This window comes from Temnothorax nylanderi, unplaced genomic scaffold (assembly GCF_030848795.1).
Source record: "Temnothorax nylanderi isolate EJ_2023f unplaced genomic scaffold, tnyl_v1.0 TNYL_tig0020_pilon, whole genome shotgun sequence".
Classification (NCBI taxonomy): domain Eukaryota; kingdom Metazoa; phylum Arthropoda; class Insecta; order Hymenoptera; family Formicidae; genus Temnothorax; species Temnothorax nylanderi.
The window spans coordinates 1,274,556-1,293,598 of NW_027249082.1; the positions used below are offsets into that span (position 1 = coordinate 1,274,556).

Genomic DNA, 19,043 nt, shown 5'->3' on the forward strand with positions numbered 1-19,043 from the left:
AATCGATTTAAATTTACGGAATACTTGGACCGAATAGTTGAAATTATTCGGCCAAATGAACGAGTTGTCCGAAAATCCCGAATAATTGCGGTGGTGGATACAGTAGATGATTCTACGTTTCAGTGAACTCGAACAATATTACAGAGTCGTTGATTTTTCTAACTAGTTACGGTACAATTGAAAATACGGAAATAATGGTACTGCTTGTAAAGTTATTAAGTACGGCACCGTCCAGATCGGTTCACGGACATAGAAAAGACTCCTTCGAGATTTCAGAAAATCAAACGAGACTTTCAATTTTTTTCTAAAGACAGCGAAACTACTAGGTATTTCAGTGAAAACATTCATACTTCTGCATTTTAAAATTTCAGAATCTCTGACAATTACAATTTCGATCTTTAAACTCTTTTACTTTTAAGTCTTTCAAATATGTAATATGCTTGTTAGATCGCGCTCGAGAACGATTTTTAAAACTTTTATCGCTGAATCTCAACGACGAGTAGAATTTATTTTCGCGCAATGAAACATTTTTCACGCAATACGGAACAATTTCCATATAGCTGGAGTCTCTATCGATGTTGAGCATCGAATTCCCTTCTGGAAACGCCGCGATTTCCATTGAAACGTTTCCTTTGTGCCACGGCAAACACGAAGATTTTCAGACTTGGGCTAATGAATTTAATGCTCCAGCCTGCACCCGTGTTTCCCGTCGCGGTTTATAGTATACAATGTAAACATGTATGCAGCCATTTGGAGAGTTCATTAGCGACACATGCAACCTATTACTATTCTTCGGGGTTGCTGCATTTGCGACGGCAACAGCGAGCCGGTCTTTGAACGTATACCCCGATCCTCGAGGGGAAAACAGAGGCGTTTCCCTTGAATCGATTGATTTCGCTCGATTGTACAGACGAACAATACGCGAACAAAAGGCGGGCAAACGAAGATTAATACAATGTACCCACACGAGCGATAATAGCGCGCGTATTTGCTTCCTTTTCTTCAACGTCATTGTTGTTACGTGTACTTTTTCTCTCACAGTTCCGCATCCGCGTTTTTTTCTTTTGATCAAAGCTACAAATTCGCTTTGCCCAAAGCAAAAGCATATTTTGATTTTACGATATTGTTTCGCGATCGTACATGAATGCCTTGCACATTATGAGTCACTTCAATTTAAATTTTTCTCGAATTAATAGATCATTAAATTTTTAAGGTACATCGAATTTCGTTTTTTTAATGCATAAAGGAGAAGGGAAAATCTCGGAAAGTTCGAACTCGTAATACGAATTGGGGGTCAACGTTAAGAAGTGTCAGATGTCGGAATGATTAATCGCGCGAGAAGCCCGTTTACTTAGAAGCAAACCGGTTATCTGTTGATGTTTGCATATTTTCCGCTAAATTATTAGAGCGGAAAAGTTTATTAATCATCGTTTCGATAGGAAACGGTTTCTGTTTAATCGACGTTTGCATGATCTGATTTGACCGAGCTAATTAATCGAATTGATCGCAGCACGCCAAAGAATAAATCAAACAGCAATCGTGAAAGCTATAATAATACGACGACCACGAAATAACTATAGTTTTTCATATACTCATATTGTTAAAAGTTCAAACTATCTCCATTTTCAAAATTCTGAAGGGAGCTTGAAATCCAAAAATTTGAGATTCTTTTCCTGACGTCAAACAAAAACACACCGATACAAATGTCTCTAAAGCAATGGCATGTCTCGGAAAGAGCTCCCGATGTTTCGAGATGCTCAAAAATTTTCCATCCCACCCTTATAATGACACCCACGAGTGTTATTCCGCACGGCGGGGACCTCTTGCTATCTCCGTACCGACTTCCACGCTCCGTGCCGCAAGGCATCCAAATGATATATGGCGTTTCCCATTCTAACTTACATTTCCTGCAGCCGTTCTTGTTCCGTCCAATTTCACACGCTTTGTATCCCCTTAAGGTCCAGTACCGGTTACAACGGACCGCAGTGCGGTGCGGTACGATGCGGTAATAGAGAAGACCCCGCCGGCGCATTTGCATCCGCAGAATTCTCCGGTCGAATCGCTCGACCCTGCCGCGCCCCGTGCCCGGGCACGGGCAGGGGCAGGGGCAGGGGCAGGGACGACCTGGCCCGCGGCATCGAAACGCGACGAACCCTCGTATGCGCCCGAGTGTCATTACGCGGCTCGTTTTCCGGCTTTAATTAAATGACGTGCAAAATGCGCGCGGCACGCCCACGCTTCTCTGGATTTCCGGAAAGCCCCTGCGTATGCTGAGGCAGGTCAACCGTAAACCAGAAACATTGTGCCACGCTGCACGCTTAATACGACGGTACGTATTAATGCGCAACCAGCAGCAGCGTACGCGTGAATTTCAAATACGATATCATATTATTCAGGAGAATTTTTCCATCGCAACGTCACCCGCTCGCTCCCGAGATAATCGAAGAGAGAAAGAGAGAAAGAGAGATCATCTTCGTACACGATATAAGATACGACCGCATGAGAAACGTGATTCCGCGTAAGAAAACATCGCTCGAGCAGTAAGTGACAGCACTTTGCCACATTATATCCTGCCATACATTTTTATAATTATAAAGCGTTCAGTTAGAAGCCAAGTTTTTCGCCATTCGATCCATTTAATAACCAAAATTTAACTTTATATTTCTTTATACGACGTTTTAAAAAGAATTCATTATTTATAGAAATTCTAAGAAAATAGATATTCGTCAGTTATTCAGTGTTGATCCAAATGTTTGAAGAAATATACAAAGAACATAGATAGAAAATTGCTATACTATATTATCCAATCATTATACTACATATATATTATACAATATAATTGTTTAGTGTCTTCTTTTTAAATTTAAATAATATATAAAAATTGTGAATGCGTGAGATACTCTGTACGAATTACACCATTAAATTTGCGTATAAAACTCCAAAAATAAATAGAATAATAGATGTGTGGTTCATAAAATTAAAAATGTAATTTTAAGTAACGAATAAAATGGATTTTTCGCATATCACTGCTTCTTTCTGTGTATACATTAAAATTGCTTCAATTATTAGTCTAATAAATCGTAAAATGATAAATTCATTGATATCGGCAGAAACTCTTCGAAACTGTGTATTTCGATTCCGTGACTTTCGCGCAACGCCATGTTTCTCCGGTGTCGAGTGAGAGAGTCGCGATATTTCACTCATTAAGAATTTTCAAGGATGAAAAATGGCTTTATTTTCTAGCGTATATTGCCACCCCTCGACGCGACGGGCCCTTCGTCTCGCGCGTGTGCAATAAATAAAGTGACGGTCACAGTAATTTCAGCCACGCACGATTGGGAGCTCCGACGATTTCCCGCCCGGGCACACGGTCGGTATTAATTATTCGTAGGTGTTAGTTTTTGCTGAATGCAGCGTTCCACATTACGAATGTCGCGAGCGTACCGAGCAAGAGTGATGAGGAGCAAGGCGATGCATGTTCTTTACTACCGAAAACTGCACATCGCCGCGAAAACATACATCACCCACGTTCTCCGCTTCGAAGTTTATGGATGGCAATTTGTCGAAAATTAATTAAAAATCACGCGTTCGGGGAAGGAGGGAAACATGGATTCTCGCGTAATTAAATTCTAGTATTTTTCTACATAATATTCGGCTGTCTCGTGTCGGTGTTCGAATGGCGAAAGGCTTAACCGAGAACAACGCGGCGTACATATTCCAGCCGCGTCTGTGCATCGCGGTTCTCTCCCTCATCGCATCCATCAAGCAACCAAGTCACGCGCGTTCGAAATAACGTAATCCGAGAGACCAATACATGCCAATTAATATTCCGTATCGGGCTACCTACCGACAGATCGGTACGAGATCCGACGCGTCGTACTTCCGCATGATACAACAATAGGCGTTGCACAACGCAGAGTTCGAGTTAGAATTTCGCCAGTCGAACAGACATTGTCACGGGGACAAAGATAGAGAACAGTGAAAAGTAGATCCGGGGCGGCGAAACTATCGGCGATGACTTGATGGGAAAAAGGAAGCAGCCGCATCGCTTCCGTCAGTCTGGCTGAGATCCAATTCGAAGAATAATTGTTTTTCGTTGTGGCAGACGGTAAAAGTGAAACAGTTTATCGCGTCGTTCGATTCGTTTGTCGCGAGACCAGAGTCTACTCTGTAACAAACTCGGACGTTGTCATAATTTAGTTTCATATTAGGCGGTCTTCAATTTTGTCGCTACACGCAGTTTTTCGACAATAATTCTCTTTTTAAGCTAAGCACTCGAGTGTTGCCAGACGCGTAAGATTTCCATGATATTCCCTCAGTGCGGTTGATTCGTTTAACGGAACACAGACGAGATTTCCTTTGATTCGGACTTAAACATCTCAAGGTGGATTTGCGCGAGAAATCCAACGTCTCCGCATCCGTGTCCTTTTGTGCGTAGATATAGAAAACGCATTTCGCGAGCGAATGTCGTGTCGCGCTTTGAAAATTTTCAAGACGAGCTCCTCTCAGATCGGGCACACGCGCCTCCCGAATTTTTCAATCACGTTTCGCGCTGACAGGATTAATAAAGCGCGCCGAGCCGTGTTCCATGCCGCGCCGCGCCGCGCCGCGCCGCAACGCGAGCGGAGTTTCCAGACTCATTTCATGCAGAATCGAATTGGATTTCCAGGTCGGGACCGGTGTGTATAACCGTGTGTAATCCACGAGAGGGCGAAAGAGACGGAGATGAAGATAGATAGAGAGGGAGAAATCTGCGGCTGGAATGCACGTCCCTTTGATGTGCGCCGCCGACTCGGAGCGCCGCGACGCTCTTTCAGCGAACGCGCTGCACTTTGTTACATCGACGCTAAATAATCGGTTTATAAAAATTCATGGCCAGTCTAGTGAGGCGGTTTATATCTGGCACCACTCGGGCCCGCGCGCGCGCGCGCGCGCGCACGGTTTTCTCCACTATTTCACATCTCCCTATTCCCTTCGCATCTCTCGTACCGCAATATCGCCAGCCGGACGATATGACGAGAGCTCGCAAATTAAAAAAGGGCGAGGATATATTCGTAGAAAATTATATGGGATAGAGTTTCTAGAGAGATAAAAGGTAGTCGAGAAAAATTATGTAAAAATTTATGATTCGTTTAATTTTTTCAAACTTGACATTTCTCGATGAAAGATCGAAAATTTCTAGTTTTATTAATTTAATTTAATAAACCATCTCATCCGCATCAGAAAATACAACATTTCATGATGCCTGGATACGTAATAAGAAAATATTGTGGTTTAACGTGATTATATCGTTGTTATCAAACGGTAGAAAATTAAACGATATATGATAAAATTATTCAGATAGAAACAATATGCGTGCGCGTGTGTATATGTGTGTATATATACGTGCTAGCACGCTTAATAAGATAGTGTGGTGTGATATAGCCAATTGCTCCCGCAGGAGAATGCACCGCGCTGTATGGTGGATAAATAGGGTCCCATTGTTAGCCTCGATGATATACGCATATTTAGAATATTGTAATATAGAGTTTAACTTTTCATAAATGATTCGTTCGTGGATGTAAATCGTAAAAAAAGTACGATTGATTCTATAGAATCACGTCTTATGTCCATTTCTACCAATGTAGATTAACTTTAATCTCGGTTTAGTTGATTTGTTATCTTTTTCTAGTTTAAAGAATTTTCTAGTTTTAAGAATTAGAAAAGGATAATAAGTAAGTTAAACCAAGATTAAAGTTAATCTACATTGGTAGAAATGGACATTAGGCACAGTTTCACAAGTGTCGGTTAACTTTTAACCTTAGATTAACTCACTTTTCGTCTCTTTCTAAGGGGGACGTTAAAAGGAGACGAAGAGTGAGTTAATAATCTAAGGTTAAAAGTTAACCGACACTTGTAAAACTACGCCTTAAGGTTTTACAGAGATGAATTTTATCTGTTGCTGTCTTGCAGCAAGGCGCGTATAACAAAGAGAATCAAAAAAGAGCTTTGTGACGATCCGCGGTGTCCCACGGAAAATACGTACACCTCTAATCGACTCCTCAAAAAGCCACCGTGCATCGTTATAACCGCATGTGCGATACACCCTCATCTCTTGCCCTCGTCCCCGGAAACGTGCGAGGTAACGCACGCGTACCGCTCGCTCCACCCGCGTGAAATTAAATTAGAAGGAAAATATTCGGAGAGCCGGCCAGCGCTTTTGTACGTGCGGCGAGATAGCAAGAGATAAAAGCCGCGTGTGTAGACGCATGCGTGCATGCGTGCGTGTATCGGTGTTCCCGGTGGCGGAGGATATATTCGCGCTGGCACGTTCGAGTGGCGCAACCGCTAAAAACGTACCAATCCACCCCCGCCGCCCCCAGCTCTATCGTCCGTTCAATCTTCAACCCTCAACCGTATTCCCTTTCCCCACGATTCGTCTTTGTCGGGAACGTTTCAGACATACCGCGTTATCTCTCATTCTCTTTTCGCATTCTTCCGCACGCGGTTGTTCGTGCAATCGCGACGATGCATCGAAAACGCAACGAGACAATGCTGCCCCGCGCGAATCGGTACGAGTTTTAAATAGCCCGAGAGCTGATTTAATTGTGTCACGCGTATAATGTATTATTTTTTTAAAAATGTAATAACACGAATATAGCGCACCTTCGTTTACGTCTATCAAGTGGTTTATTAGTTTATTTCAATCGCGCTGTTAAATTCGCTCGAAAATCGATAAAAAGCGACTTTTCTCGGTTGCAGTTCTCTTGATGCGAGGCTTGGAAGCATCAGAACCGGCGAAGTCGAACGCGACCAGTGCTATTTCGGAGAACGACGGGGATGACTTCCTGGCGAACATGAACCTGACGACGTTCAAGGAAAGATACCGAAGATTGATACCCTACATGACTTTTTACGTCGCCAACAATTACCTGAACGCTCAGGCCGCGTTGGGGCAAAATTATGCGGACGAGCTGTCGGGCACCCTGCTCCGAAAACCTCCGTCGCAGCAACACCCTCTAACTCGGCTCGTTGACGTGCCGAGGCGGGGCGGTAATAGGTACCGTGTCAACTCACCCGACCAAGACAAGAAATTCGTCCCGTCCGTGCAATTCGATCCCAGAAACATCGGAGGCGATAACGATTACTTCGCGCCGGTCAAGTACAACACCAAGATCAACTATGCCGAGTACTCTACCCCGTCCTATCAGCTCTACCAGGTGCAAAAGACCTATCCCGAAATTACCACGCCTGTCAGTCATATCCTGAACAAGGAAAATCGATACTTCATTACCGCGAGACCCCCGCAACTCTCTGCTCCCGTGATCAAGAAACCGCTGTTCGGCAACCCGCAGGACGATTACGATCAGGATTACACGGCGAAGCCGAACATCGCTGTTAATAATCCCAATAAGGAATTTGGGGAACTGCGATACATTCCGTCGCCGGTGCACGCAAACGTGCAGCAGCAGCAGCAGTCAGTGAAGCCGTCAGTCTCGTTTTATCGGAAGCCGAGTGTGAATTTGAACAATCTGATCGAGAGTTTCCAATTGTCCGAGCGACTGCCGGAAACGCTGAACAAAGACAATCTCGACAGCAGCATCAAAACGCTCATTGAGATTCTTAATATCCTGCACAATACGCGGCAGGAAAATTTCCCGCAGCCGCAAGGACCCCCGTTACCGCCGCCGTCGCCGCCCAGATTGATCGGCTACGATGTTTACAAGCCGAAAATATATACGCGGCCGAAAGTGGTCACCGAGACGAGATTTCAAGTGACACCGAGCCCTCTGATAATCACCAACGATCCCGAACGATACAAGACGACGGACGACACTCAGATTAAATCGTCGTTACAGTCGGATTACAACTTAAACCATGTAAAGGACGAAAAGGTGGAGTATTACATCCCTTACGTTCAGGACATCTCGAGCGAACCTAAGCAACAAGGACTCAAGCCAACTCCTAGTGTTTCCACCACCGAGCACTCGTACGAGATCACGGAAGACTTGAGCGATGATATCCTGCAGGACGAACGGTACACCCTGCCGATTTCCACCGAGGCGTCCACGAGTCAGGAATACGTATCGCCGAACGAAGTTACACGCCCGGGGCCGAAAATGCCGCTGCCGGCATTAAAATATGGCGCGACGCGCGGAAAACCCAACGTCGATTACCCGGCGTACGTGAATATACCGCAAACTAAATTCAGTTGCAAAGATCAAAGATACAAGGGATTTTTCGGCGACCCAGCGACCGGATGCCAAGTAAGTATACTGTAATTAGGGCAAATATTATAATTTATTCTCAACCGAGTCTATAAAAAATATTCTAAACAATTTTTTTACATTTACAAATCTCCCTACTTTTTCCACAATCTCTTTTGATTCTTAAATTTAATATCCGCGTGATTTTATATTATACGAGATATTAATTTCTAGAATTGTGTTTAATAACGATAATATTGTTCTTAGGTATGGCATTACTGCGATCTGAATGGCGGCAAATCGTCATTCTTATGTCCGAACGGCACAATATTCAGCCAGGTAGCATTGACTTGCGACTGGTGGTTCAACGTAAAGTGCGAAACGACTACTCAATTATATGTGCTAAATGAACGACTGTATAAATACATCCTGCCAATTATGCCCAAATTCCCCGAAGATTTCACCGGCCCGGAAGTAGATCGATACTTGGAGCTCAAGTTCAAGGAGATGGAGGCAAAAATGAAGGAAAAGAAGCTGAAGAAGCAGCAAGAGGAGAAGAGCAAGCACAAGGGCAAGTCACAAACGGCGAACGACGAGGAAGACGCGTAATTCAAGCGTTATGTGCTAAATAACTTAGTCTTAATATATAATACCTGACTCGTTGCCATTATAATGAAAAGCAAAAATATGTCGCGGGTTGTAAGGCCACAACTCTGGTAGTAATGAGCCTTGCAACCTCGGAAAAGTGCAATATGTATATGATAGAGTTACATGTGATTTAAGCATAGAGTAAATCACATTGCGCGTAAAATAAGTTAGATTATCTCACGGTCTTTGTACGGGTATGAAATGGCTGATGATATTAAGTATTTCTTATATCCCCTCTAGTCATATGCGTATACTATTGTGTACTATTTATCACGAAAAATGCCCGCCTGCCTTACGGAGCTTTATTTCTTTCGGTCTGAACTAGAATGATCCAATTGAGTCATAAATTTCAGTCATGATAAGTCATAACTTTCAAAGCAGATAACAGATAACCTGTTTTTCCAAATAGCATAAATAATACTACTAATGAACCTAAATGACACTCTCTCTGATACATTGGTTATAATTATACTCAAAAATTAATGTTTTACTAAAATTCATTTATGATTCGATTATTAATATTCAATATAAATTCCTATAACTGTGCAATTCTAAATCGCACAAAATTTGTACATCTCAATCTCAATAGCAAAGGACATAAATAGTAACACTATAATTAATGGCCTAGTTTACACCGTGCGACCTGATCGCGACCTGACCTATGCCCTGACCTAAAATAGGCTTCTAAACAAAACGTTTACACCATGTAGACCTATGATACTTTTGGTCGAATATAGATAAAAATCCAGTATCCAGTATTTATTGGTACACTCTCTGCACTTTAGGCGATCTTTAGGTCACCTGCGTTTACACGCGTTACGTCCTACTTTAGGTCTACGCCTAATTTAGGTCAGGGCACGCGAAAAAGAGACCTGACCCAAGCGAGGTCGCAACTGTTTACATCGTCGCGACCTATCGTGTTTGGGTTGAATATAAGGTATAGGTCGCGGCCTAAACGCACGGTGTAAACTAGGCCAATATCACATAGAAAAATCAGATAGGTCTCGCCATTTATCTATAACCATTTTCCCCCAGTCGATATATAAAATATAATATCTCAATTTGTATATGATTTTATACGATATTTAAAATATGCGCTTCTATTATGTATCTGCGAGAATATGACTAGAATACTTAATTTATAATTTATCAGAAATCATTAAAAAAAACCACATTAAAATAGTGAGCGATATATTCGAGTTATCGCCAAATGACCATACGTTAATCTTTCTACGCGTACCTAATGTTTTGTTAAAAGTATTAATAAATATTTATTTATCATTTCCTGGCATATACATCTCGTAGTAATTGAGCGAGTTCCTCGCCAGGAAAAAAAATTTAATAAACATGCGGACTTACCTCTTTTGTCTGGCAAACTCGCAGCAGCGTTTCCTCGATATGCATGTAAGTCTCGTTGAACTCGGGTAGCAGGGTCTGGTTCTGCCAATAAAGTAGAAATCGTTTAAGTTTCTCGCAATAATATGTAATAAATCATAATTTGAACAATATTAACTAACCTTTTCTGATAATGCCACGAAATTGTGCAGTTTGTGTAAGAGCAAAGTGCAATTTGAACAACAGGCCACACTACAGTCATTGCAAAAATAGCCTAGCATTTCGGAGCATGTTGGCGAACAACTATTCAACATATCGGCAGGACTGCCAGGACCTCCATCATGTATCGGGATCTGTATGTGATTCTGCAATGCCCTTCCATGAATCTAAAAACAAAAGTAGAACCAAAGTCGTAAGATATTATGAATATAATCCGTTTGATTATAAATATTTTGTTTGTGATATGCCAATTTACTTTTGAATAGCAGCAGTAACAATAGAGAACCATGCATTGCGGACAGTTTACATTAGCTTGATTCCCACATTCATGGCAACATCCTATAACCAAAAATATATGTTAACCACATGTTCGCTTTCTTCTTCAGAAAAGTATAATTTATTTCATCAGTTAATGTACTACGTTATCTAACCTTGCTTTGCTATCTGACGTAACTGTGAAGATAATTTGTGACAAAATCGAAACTCTTCATCATCATTTTCCAATGGACGATGGTAGGACGAAACAATCAGTCCTAGTGTATATAAATTCAAGGGAAGCAGGCGCTTGAAACCATTGTCCAGATCAGTTTTACACGAAGGACAAGTCTTAAGTCTTTCTCTTTGGTTACATTTATTGCATATTGGATGTCCACATTCCAATAATAAAGGTATCAGAGTTCCTTTCAATATCAACCCATTGAGATTCGATAGATCTGTAACAATTATGACAAAGAGCTTTCTATTTTGATCTAATAAACAGTTTATTATAATTGATTGAATATACGAATAGTATATAGGCTAAATAGTTTTTCGCTATTATATCTAATAGAGCAACAGGATAGGAGAAAATGAAATATATACATCAGTTTTTATTAAAATATTATGACGTGCAAAATACAATTGATATCTGCTATTGAAGTATTTTGATACAAAAGGATTTAACACTCTCAGGCTTCAATATCTAAAATAATAATAATATATATATAATTTTTCTTCTAATGAGAGGCATAAAAGTTCAAGCAAAATATAAGCCACAAAACGCATTTATCTAATAAATTAGATATTTTACGATAAGTACTTAATTATTCCGTCACAAATATACGTGCAATAGCTTTGTGTGTCGCAAGCATAGAGTAAATGCAGAGAAAAGGGATGTCCGAGTCGGCGAAGGTTCCGCCTACGCGACGACGGACACATGGGATTCTAACCTCTCTAACGCGCGCTCCTCGTTCTCGCGCTGTACGATCGAAAAAAAAGAAACCATTGTTCGCGAGCACGTTTACGTTTACCGGCATCGTGCGCGACACGCACCCCGGCGACATGCCGTCTCTCTCTCTCTCTCTCTCTCTCTCTCTCTCTCGGACGTGTCTCCTACGAGCCGCGATTCAACGATTCCGGGTGCCGGCAAACTCGGTCGCGTTCGCCGGTACGCCAATCAATAACGCGACGTCGCGGCGTGGTGGGCTGCCCGTTGTACATCGCGGCACTTACCTGGCACGTAAAACTTGCTCCTGCAGAGAACGCAGACCACGTTCCTCAGCTTCGTGCCGGGGACTCTGAACCACGACGGCGACAGCCTGTTGTTCGACGCCTTCGCGCGTGACATCTCCGCGACGGACGTGTACATCCTTGCGCGAGGAGTCGCGGACGAAACGGGATTGCGCGATTGTGCGAGACGTAGATCCCGAGCAATTCCGACTTTCCGACGAGATCGACGAAACGACAACGTGGACGGTCAACGGCGTGACGCGACACGCGTGAACCTCGTTTGAAACTGCGCCGCCGCTCCGACGCGTTTACCCGTGAACACTTGCTCGCAGACACAACTCCTTGTTCTTCTTGCCCACTCCTCCTATTTACTGTGTCTGCCGAGGTCGAAATATCAACGCGCGATCGGTGTTCGACAATCATCGACCGGTCGATGACGACACAAGGACAGCCGAGTCGCAGTCGTCCTGCGATACGACTATACACAGAACACCCGCGCGAAAGTTTAACGAGTGCTACTACGAATTTTAAAATGGCGGCGAATTACCGGAAACGATGTGTTTTACACGCAGCCAGCCTTACTCTGGGAATTATTATCTTGTCGGCTAGTCGACTATCTTTCGCGCTTAACGAGATTGAGATGTTCCGATATGTGAATCTCTTCTTCGAAATACGAAAAATCAGCTGCGAGATTTTTAATCCTTGAGTGCGCAGCTTTGCATATATAAATGCAAAAGCGACTTTTCGATGCCTCGCGTACTCTCCCTTGATGAAGTTTCTGAAAATATGCGACTTCGCATATCTGTAAAGGACCTTCCTTGGCCCTTCTAGACTTTCTTTTCCTTCCGAATGGGAAAGTCTAGAAGGTTATTTACTCAGAATGCTACGGAAAATCGCGCGTTTCAGGGTTAAATTGATCGCTCTTTGTTCTTGCTTTATTATTTAATTAGCGGCTTTGTTAATTTAGCCACTTGATATATCGATCGATAGAAATAAGAGTATATTTACCGATTCTAGCACGTTGAGTGCCGCAAGGATCTCGATTAATTGTAAAAATTTGGATTACGAATCCCTGATTTCCGAAGCGGAAAATCGCTCCGTCGCGTCGCGTCAGGCTGTAAAACAGTATAAGCCGTGAAATTAAATAAGTAAAATTAAGCAATTGACCAATCACGTCGAGCGTTTGGTATAAGTTCGAGTTATTAGATATTCTCGACTGTAATTGGTCAATTTGCGTATTACCAACAGACGAATATGTCATGGGACCTGCGAGTAGATATTTGGCGGGGAAAATACACGATGATAATTATTTTCACTGATTTATACTTCGACGAAGTGTCGAAAGGAAGAAAGGAATTTATTTCAGGACGGCTCGTGCAGTTTCTAACGACTTCGTACTACAAACCGAATCACAAGTTCAAGCGTACATATTACTGCGAATTACGGAATTGTATTTAGACAGTGTAGGTATTTATCATCGATAAAGATCATATAAAGTGTATTTTTCAATTCACCTTGCATCGGAGACAGCAGAATTCGCCAGTTTCGCCGATTTGCGAGAGTCGTGACGAATTCTCGATCGTTCTCGCCGACGGCGTCGCCGCGAAAAGGCGCGAATCCATTCGCGTCAGAGCGACGAATGAAGTTAGGCGAGTAGGCGACTGCTGCTGCCTGGCGAGCGATCTACGCGGCTCGCTTCGCCTCGCGCGAGCGTACATGCTACTCGGGCTACCGGAGAGACGATCGGAGCCGGGGCCCGGAGCCCGGAGCTCGGATTCGCGATGGCAGATGACGCTACGATCCGATCGGCGCGGCGGCTTTGCCGAAAACGCAAAAAAGGAGTATGGATAAAGCTAGGTAAGATAATAATGCGAGCGAGACGGCTGTATCCGCCTAGGTCTAGGCGCGGCTCGCCCGGTCGCCGCGGCCGGTCCGTTATGATCCCACCCAACTCGCCTGAGCGATCGCTCCAGCGAGCAGCAGACTCGCGCGGATCCTTCTCCTTCCGCTATGTCGGCTCCGCGTTCCGTTCGTCCTGTCCTTCCCGGCCTCCCTCGACCCTCCGCGTCTTCGCGTCTTCGCGTCTCCGTCTCCGTCTCCGTCTCCGCCACGCAACGCTGCGCCTTTCTCGCCGCGCGTCGTTCGGAATTGTCCGTTGGCCGCGGACGCCGGGAATGCCGGGATGGAAATGCAACCTGAAAACCGCGCGCGTGACGCGCGAAATTCTCGCGTCATTAATAACGTCGAATGCTCGATTCCCGCCTGCCGTCTGTGCTCCTCTGCCGCGCTGTTGATCGATCGGCGCCCGCCGTTCCGCGCCGCGTCGTCGCTCCCGAGGCGCTTCCCGCTTTCGCGCTTCTCCAAAGAAACTTTTAAATTGAACTTTCGGCCAACAAATTCGCCGCCGTTAGCGAATCAATTTCCTCCGGGTGAGATCTGTCTTCGGGGCGAGACGTGCTGATTATCGCCAGCCAAGAGGCCAGCAGCGATCGCTATCGAGGCGTCATTTATTAAACACGTTCTTCGAAACGGATCGCGCGAGCGCGCTCCGATATATATCTCCGGAAAGAAGATATATATATATTCGTTCGTCTCGTTACGTAAATATCCGCTCCGAGTTGGCGAATAGCGAGGAAACGCGGATCTGACCGTCGTGTCCTTTGGGCGCCGCGATCTCTTTACGTAATCGGCGCGGTCGGTCGCGATAGCGAGTCGCCCGCACCGTCGCCGCGCTGTGTGTTGCCTGAAACAACAGTTCGCGCGCGGCCTCTCCGCACTAGGCGAGCGAGCGAAGGAGCGGAGGCAAGGTCTAGGCTGGCTGGCATTCAAGGTCGCGTGCAGAGCGCAAAGCCCGGATCTATCCCCGCTCCAGATTTCTAGCGCCCTTCGCTCCTCGCTGTCACGCCGTCCCGCTCGCTCGCTCTCTCTCCCTCTCTCTCGTTCCCTCTCCCTCTCCCTCCCCCCAGGAGCGGAGAAGTCCTCTTTTTCTCTGTCTCTCCTTCTCCTTCCGCCGCGACGCTCGCCGTCCCGCTCGGTCGCCCGCGAGCCGCGACCCGCGCGCGTGCAACATCGATTTAGCCATAAAAATTCCCTGCGCTCGACTCTATCACTCGGCTATTATTTCCTGCCCGGGACCGACGCGACGGCGTGAAGAGCGACGCGGCGCGGCGCGGCGCGGCGCGGTGCCGTGCCGTTCCGCTCCCGGAATTCTCCGCTCTGTAAATGCGCGCGGCGAAGGAGGTTCGGGCTCCGGGGTCGTATGCACGCTATCGCGCCGCGCGAGGAACGAGGAAGCGCGCGGCGAGCGCGCGCAACGTCATCCGCGTCTCTTTCGCGGGTATATATGTGTGTGTGCGAGACACTGCGAGAGCGTGCTTGCGAGCGTGGAGAAGAGCGAGAAGGAGAGAGAGAGAGAGAAGGAGATCGCGCGATTGAGAGCGTGCTCCGATAAGGAAACGAACGGAAGCGAGACAAGATTCTAGCTACGTCTCGAAAGTCGAATCTCGCGTTTCGCTCGCTCGCTCGCTCGCTCGCGAACTCGCCGGCCGCGAGGATGAAAGGGCGTATCAGCGATTAGGTCCCGTTACGTACCACTACATCGACGAGACATTAGCGGGATTAGTCTTGTTCTACTCTCTGTCTCTGCTGCACAAGGCTGTTCGATATTATGTGCACATGCAGTTTTCGAAATTTATTTCCCGAATGATTGCGTGAGAAGGCGGGAATATAAAAAGTAAAGACAGGTCAGGTAGATTTGCGATATTCAAGCGAGAGATTTCCTTTTTTTTTTTAAGAAAAAATATAAAACTTTCTTACATATAACGAAATATGTCACGATAATTTGATGAATATTTAGTTCAATCTCGCCCATGAATTATATTTATAATCTACAAATTGTTAATTTTAATATATTGTTGGAAAGAAAATTATATTATCGCCAATCAGTTACAGAGCGTTGCGGATTTTTAAAGTTTTCAGTTATAAGTACAACATTTTCACTTATAAATACAATTTATAATAGGAAAGAGATAACGTATTTTAGAGTGTGATAGTATAATCTAAATAAATGAATAAACACAACATTTGATCCCAGCTGATCTTATCTTCTGGAACATAAAATACTGCTTTTTTTTATGAGATTAGTCGTGAAAAATAACGGACGCACAATATGTAAATATAAATAGCAATATAAATAGCAGTAATATTAATGTTCAGACTATTCCTGGATCCAACATGATATTAACGAATATTCACCGTTACACCTATACTATGTAGGTCAAGCACGTGTCGTCTTTTCTGCACAAAGAATTGTACAGTTAATTTAAAGCCCGAAACTCTCTCTCTCTCTCTCTCTCTTGTTTTGGTCCAGCTAGTCGCGACCTGGCAAAATCCAAGAGAGATCACGTCTTCTTCGCCGTGAACGAGGAAATGCTTTACCTACGCGAAGAGGCGGCGCTGGGAACCTACCAAGCGGTATATAACTACGGTAGCCTGGCTGGGTTCTAAATTCAATTCCGTTGACCTAGATTAGGTGCTACGTGACACGATGGAAGTTCGCAGTTGACTCTCTCCCTCTCTCTTCCCTGTCCTCTCTCTCTCCCTCTCTCCCTCTCTTTCTATCCATCTCTCGTTTTCACCGGGCTTTCTCTCGCCCGCTCTCTCGAATGAGAGAGCTTGGTAAATTCGTTTGGTCGTTGCTCGATGCACGAGAGGCAATTAAAAACGCAAGAGAAGATTATTCTTTGCAGCAATATCGCGTGGTACACATAATATCAAAAAAATTATTTCACAAAATTCTGAAAAATAGGAATACATATGTTAAAATCTAAAAAGAAGAGAAAAAGAGTGAGAGAGAGAGAGAGAGAGAAAGAGGAGAGAGGAAACGTCGAGATTTAAAACCTTTTCAAGTATGCAGAGGACTGAATCGTTTTAACTGGCGTTTTCCCATCCATTGGAGACTCGCGCGTTTCTTTTTGTAACATTTAAACGATCGAGAGGGATTTCTCCTTCTGGAACCATCATTGTCGTCACCGTCGAGGGTATCGCGACGCGGGGAAAAGCTCGGCGGGGTGGGAACGCGCGGGTTAGCGAGAGATCGATGAATAATTTTGGCGTAGTGGACGGGCGAAAAGCCATCGATTGAAATTTTCATCAGCCTTTCGCGCGCGCGCGCGTGATTATTTATTCGCGGAATAATGAATGGGGCGAGCGAGCGGAGCGACGAGAGGACCGGGAGATAAAAGGCGATGTCTAGAGTCGTTCGAGACATTATGGGCCGTTTACACGCCTTCGCCTGTGAAACTTTAAAACGCATTTAAACCTCGGCACGCTCGGACAGGAATCGAAAGCCGAGAGAAAAGATAGGAGATGGAGAGAAAGAGAGAAAGAGAGAAAGAGAGGAGTACAATCTGTCGCGCCGGCCGCGCGTCCTTTCTGATACGCGCGCTCTCGCCTTTATTTTTCATGCAAAAACGCCGCACTCGCGAAACGCATTCAATAATTAAAAGGAAAAAAAAGAAGGAAGACCAGCGGGACCAGTGCGGTTGACATTAATTCACATCGCACACTTTTCGCCGTGCAATATTTACCGCGCTTGAATATTACCTCGGTGTCCCGATAGGAGAGGGCGTCGGGACACGTTTTAAATTCATGCGGCAAAACGCGAGCTTGTGGAAGGGCGCTGCATTTTGTACGCGGTTCCGAACGGCGGAATCGCTCAGGCATCACGTTATATATACGGGATTCGTTTTTGGCGAGCGCGGCTCTTGAGGCTCCTTCGAGGCGAAAGAGCGAAAGAGAAGCGGCGGCGGCGACGGCCGCGAGATCCTGCCGACGAACGGTTTCGCGCAATCCTTGGCCTTCCCGTCCTCCTTTTCAACAAATAGCTACTCGACAAGAAATCTCCGACTCCGGATGTTGCGAACTTGCGAACGTACGGCGACGCGAATATTATATCTATGTTCGCTGGCGGCTGAGTAATTCCTCTCCATCGATGACAGATTAAATTTATAGAATTTTGCGATTCTCACGCTAAATAGTTATCCAGATTTGAATAAACCGAAATATATTAATTTTTATAGACCCTTGCGGACCTAGAGAAGATTGTCAGATTTTATCCATCGCTTTCTTTTCCAATACGAGGGAATTTTTGCAAGTTTTCCAAATTACCACAAAGATTTACAGTTACTTATTCTCAAAAGATTTAAGTGCACGTCGTAGAAATTTTGAAAGTTGCCTCGCTTAAAGCTTCCGAAATTCTGAATCCGCTATCGACTCTGTGGCCCTTAAAGGCCAACGATATCGGTCACGCCGAGCTCTCTGCTCGTGCAGGCGTCAAGTATTCGCTGTATGCGGATCTACGTCGGTGTAGAGGTCACACACGTGCCGACGCACACGCACACGATCCGTACAGGGTAACCTTCCTCACTATATCTAGTCCCGTCCCTCGGCTCGCCGTAACCAAGCCGCGAGCGTTTCCGGAGTAAGCGGCGGGCGTCGGTCGGGAAACCGGCTGAAAATAAGGGGCCGATAGGGGGATGGGGGGTGTGGGTGGTGTACACGTGTCGCGACGGATCGGAGTTCGAGAGAGAGATAGACGCCGGGGGGAGCGTTGGATTTATCCCTATCGCGCGCACGAGCCGGAGGTGAGCCGAGGATGAGCCCACCACCCGCTCGTGGGCGCGCGGGTGGTCAGGTCAGGGATGGAGCTACAAGTGGTGATAAACGAGGCTGAATCCTCGTTATTACCCATTGGGGAAGAGACTCCGGGAATTCCTGTGGAATTCTGAACGCGCCGACTACTTGCCGCGCCGTTTTTCCGCCCCGGCGATCCCAATCGAACTTGTTATGCTCTCTCTCTCTCGCATTGTGTATTTTCGCGTAGGCAGCTACATTCCTCGCTAATTTTGTCGAATCCTAACCAACAGCGGCCGTGTACATATTTTCCCTATATTAGTCCGCATGCGAATCGAGGGGTTGTGAAAGCGAAACTCGCATTCTCCGAACGGAACGGAGAACGGTCGTTATCACAGACCGCCGTTAGATGTAAATATAACGGGCTTATTTGATTCAAATACCCATTGTTACACTTATAAAATAGACACAGAATATAGAAAAATATTTAAATTTTTATGAGGAAAAAAAAAGAGAAAATGTATTGTATAAGGT

General features: G+C 45.0%; 2 protein-coding genes and 1 long non-coding RNA gene across 7 annotated transcripts in view; 1 reads left to right on the forward strand and 2 right to left on the reverse strand.

Moving 5' to 3' along the window:
• Qin (tudor domain-containing protein qin) overlaps window positions 1-13,521 on the reverse strand; it is a 150,718-nt gene extending 137,197 nt beyond the window's left edge. Inside the window, exons 1-6 of one of the 5 annotated variants that reach the window (XM_071699937.1) lie at window positions 13,391-13,483; window positions 12,885-12,991; window positions 10,820-11,101; window positions 10,645-10,727; window positions 10,352-10,555; window positions 10,194-10,274 (exon numbers count right to left, since the gene is read on the reverse strand). In XM_071699937.1, the coding sequence (XP_071556038.1) occupies window positions 10,194-10,274; window positions 10,352-10,555; window positions 10,645-10,677 (318 nt within the window). In that variant the 5' untranslated portion in view covers window positions 10,678-10,727; window positions 10,820-11,101; window positions 12,885-12,991; window positions 13,391-13,483. Of the gene's footprint in view, window positions 1-10,193; window positions 10,275-10,351; window positions 10,556-10,644; window positions 10,728-10,819; window positions 11,102-11,879; window positions 12,353-12,884; window positions 12,992-13,390 lie in introns of those variants that run through there. The other 4 variants (XM_071699936.1, XM_071699934.1, XM_071699935.1 and 1 more) reach the window with 4 other exon arrangements.
• Window positions 6,586-10,125, forward strand: LOC139769150 (uncharacterized). The gene is made up of 2 exons (XM_071699957.1): window positions 6,586-8,246; window positions 8,454-10,125. Exons 1-2 carry the CDS (start codon window positions 6,750-6,752, stop codon window positions 8,793-8,795), a joined length of 1,839 nt encoding a protein of 612 aa, XP_071556058.1. The 5' UTR covers window positions 6,586-6,749; the 3' UTR covers window positions 8,796-10,125.
• On the reverse strand, window positions 11,238-11,693 carry LOC139769182 (uncharacterized). The gene is made up of 2 exons (XR_011717500.1): window positions 11,597-11,693; window positions 11,238-11,349 (listed from the first exon to the last, which is right to left on the reverse strand). It is a non-coding gene; the product is annotated as an uncharacterized lncRNA (long non-coding RNA).
• Window positions 13,522-19,043: the final 5,522 nt, after the last annotated feature.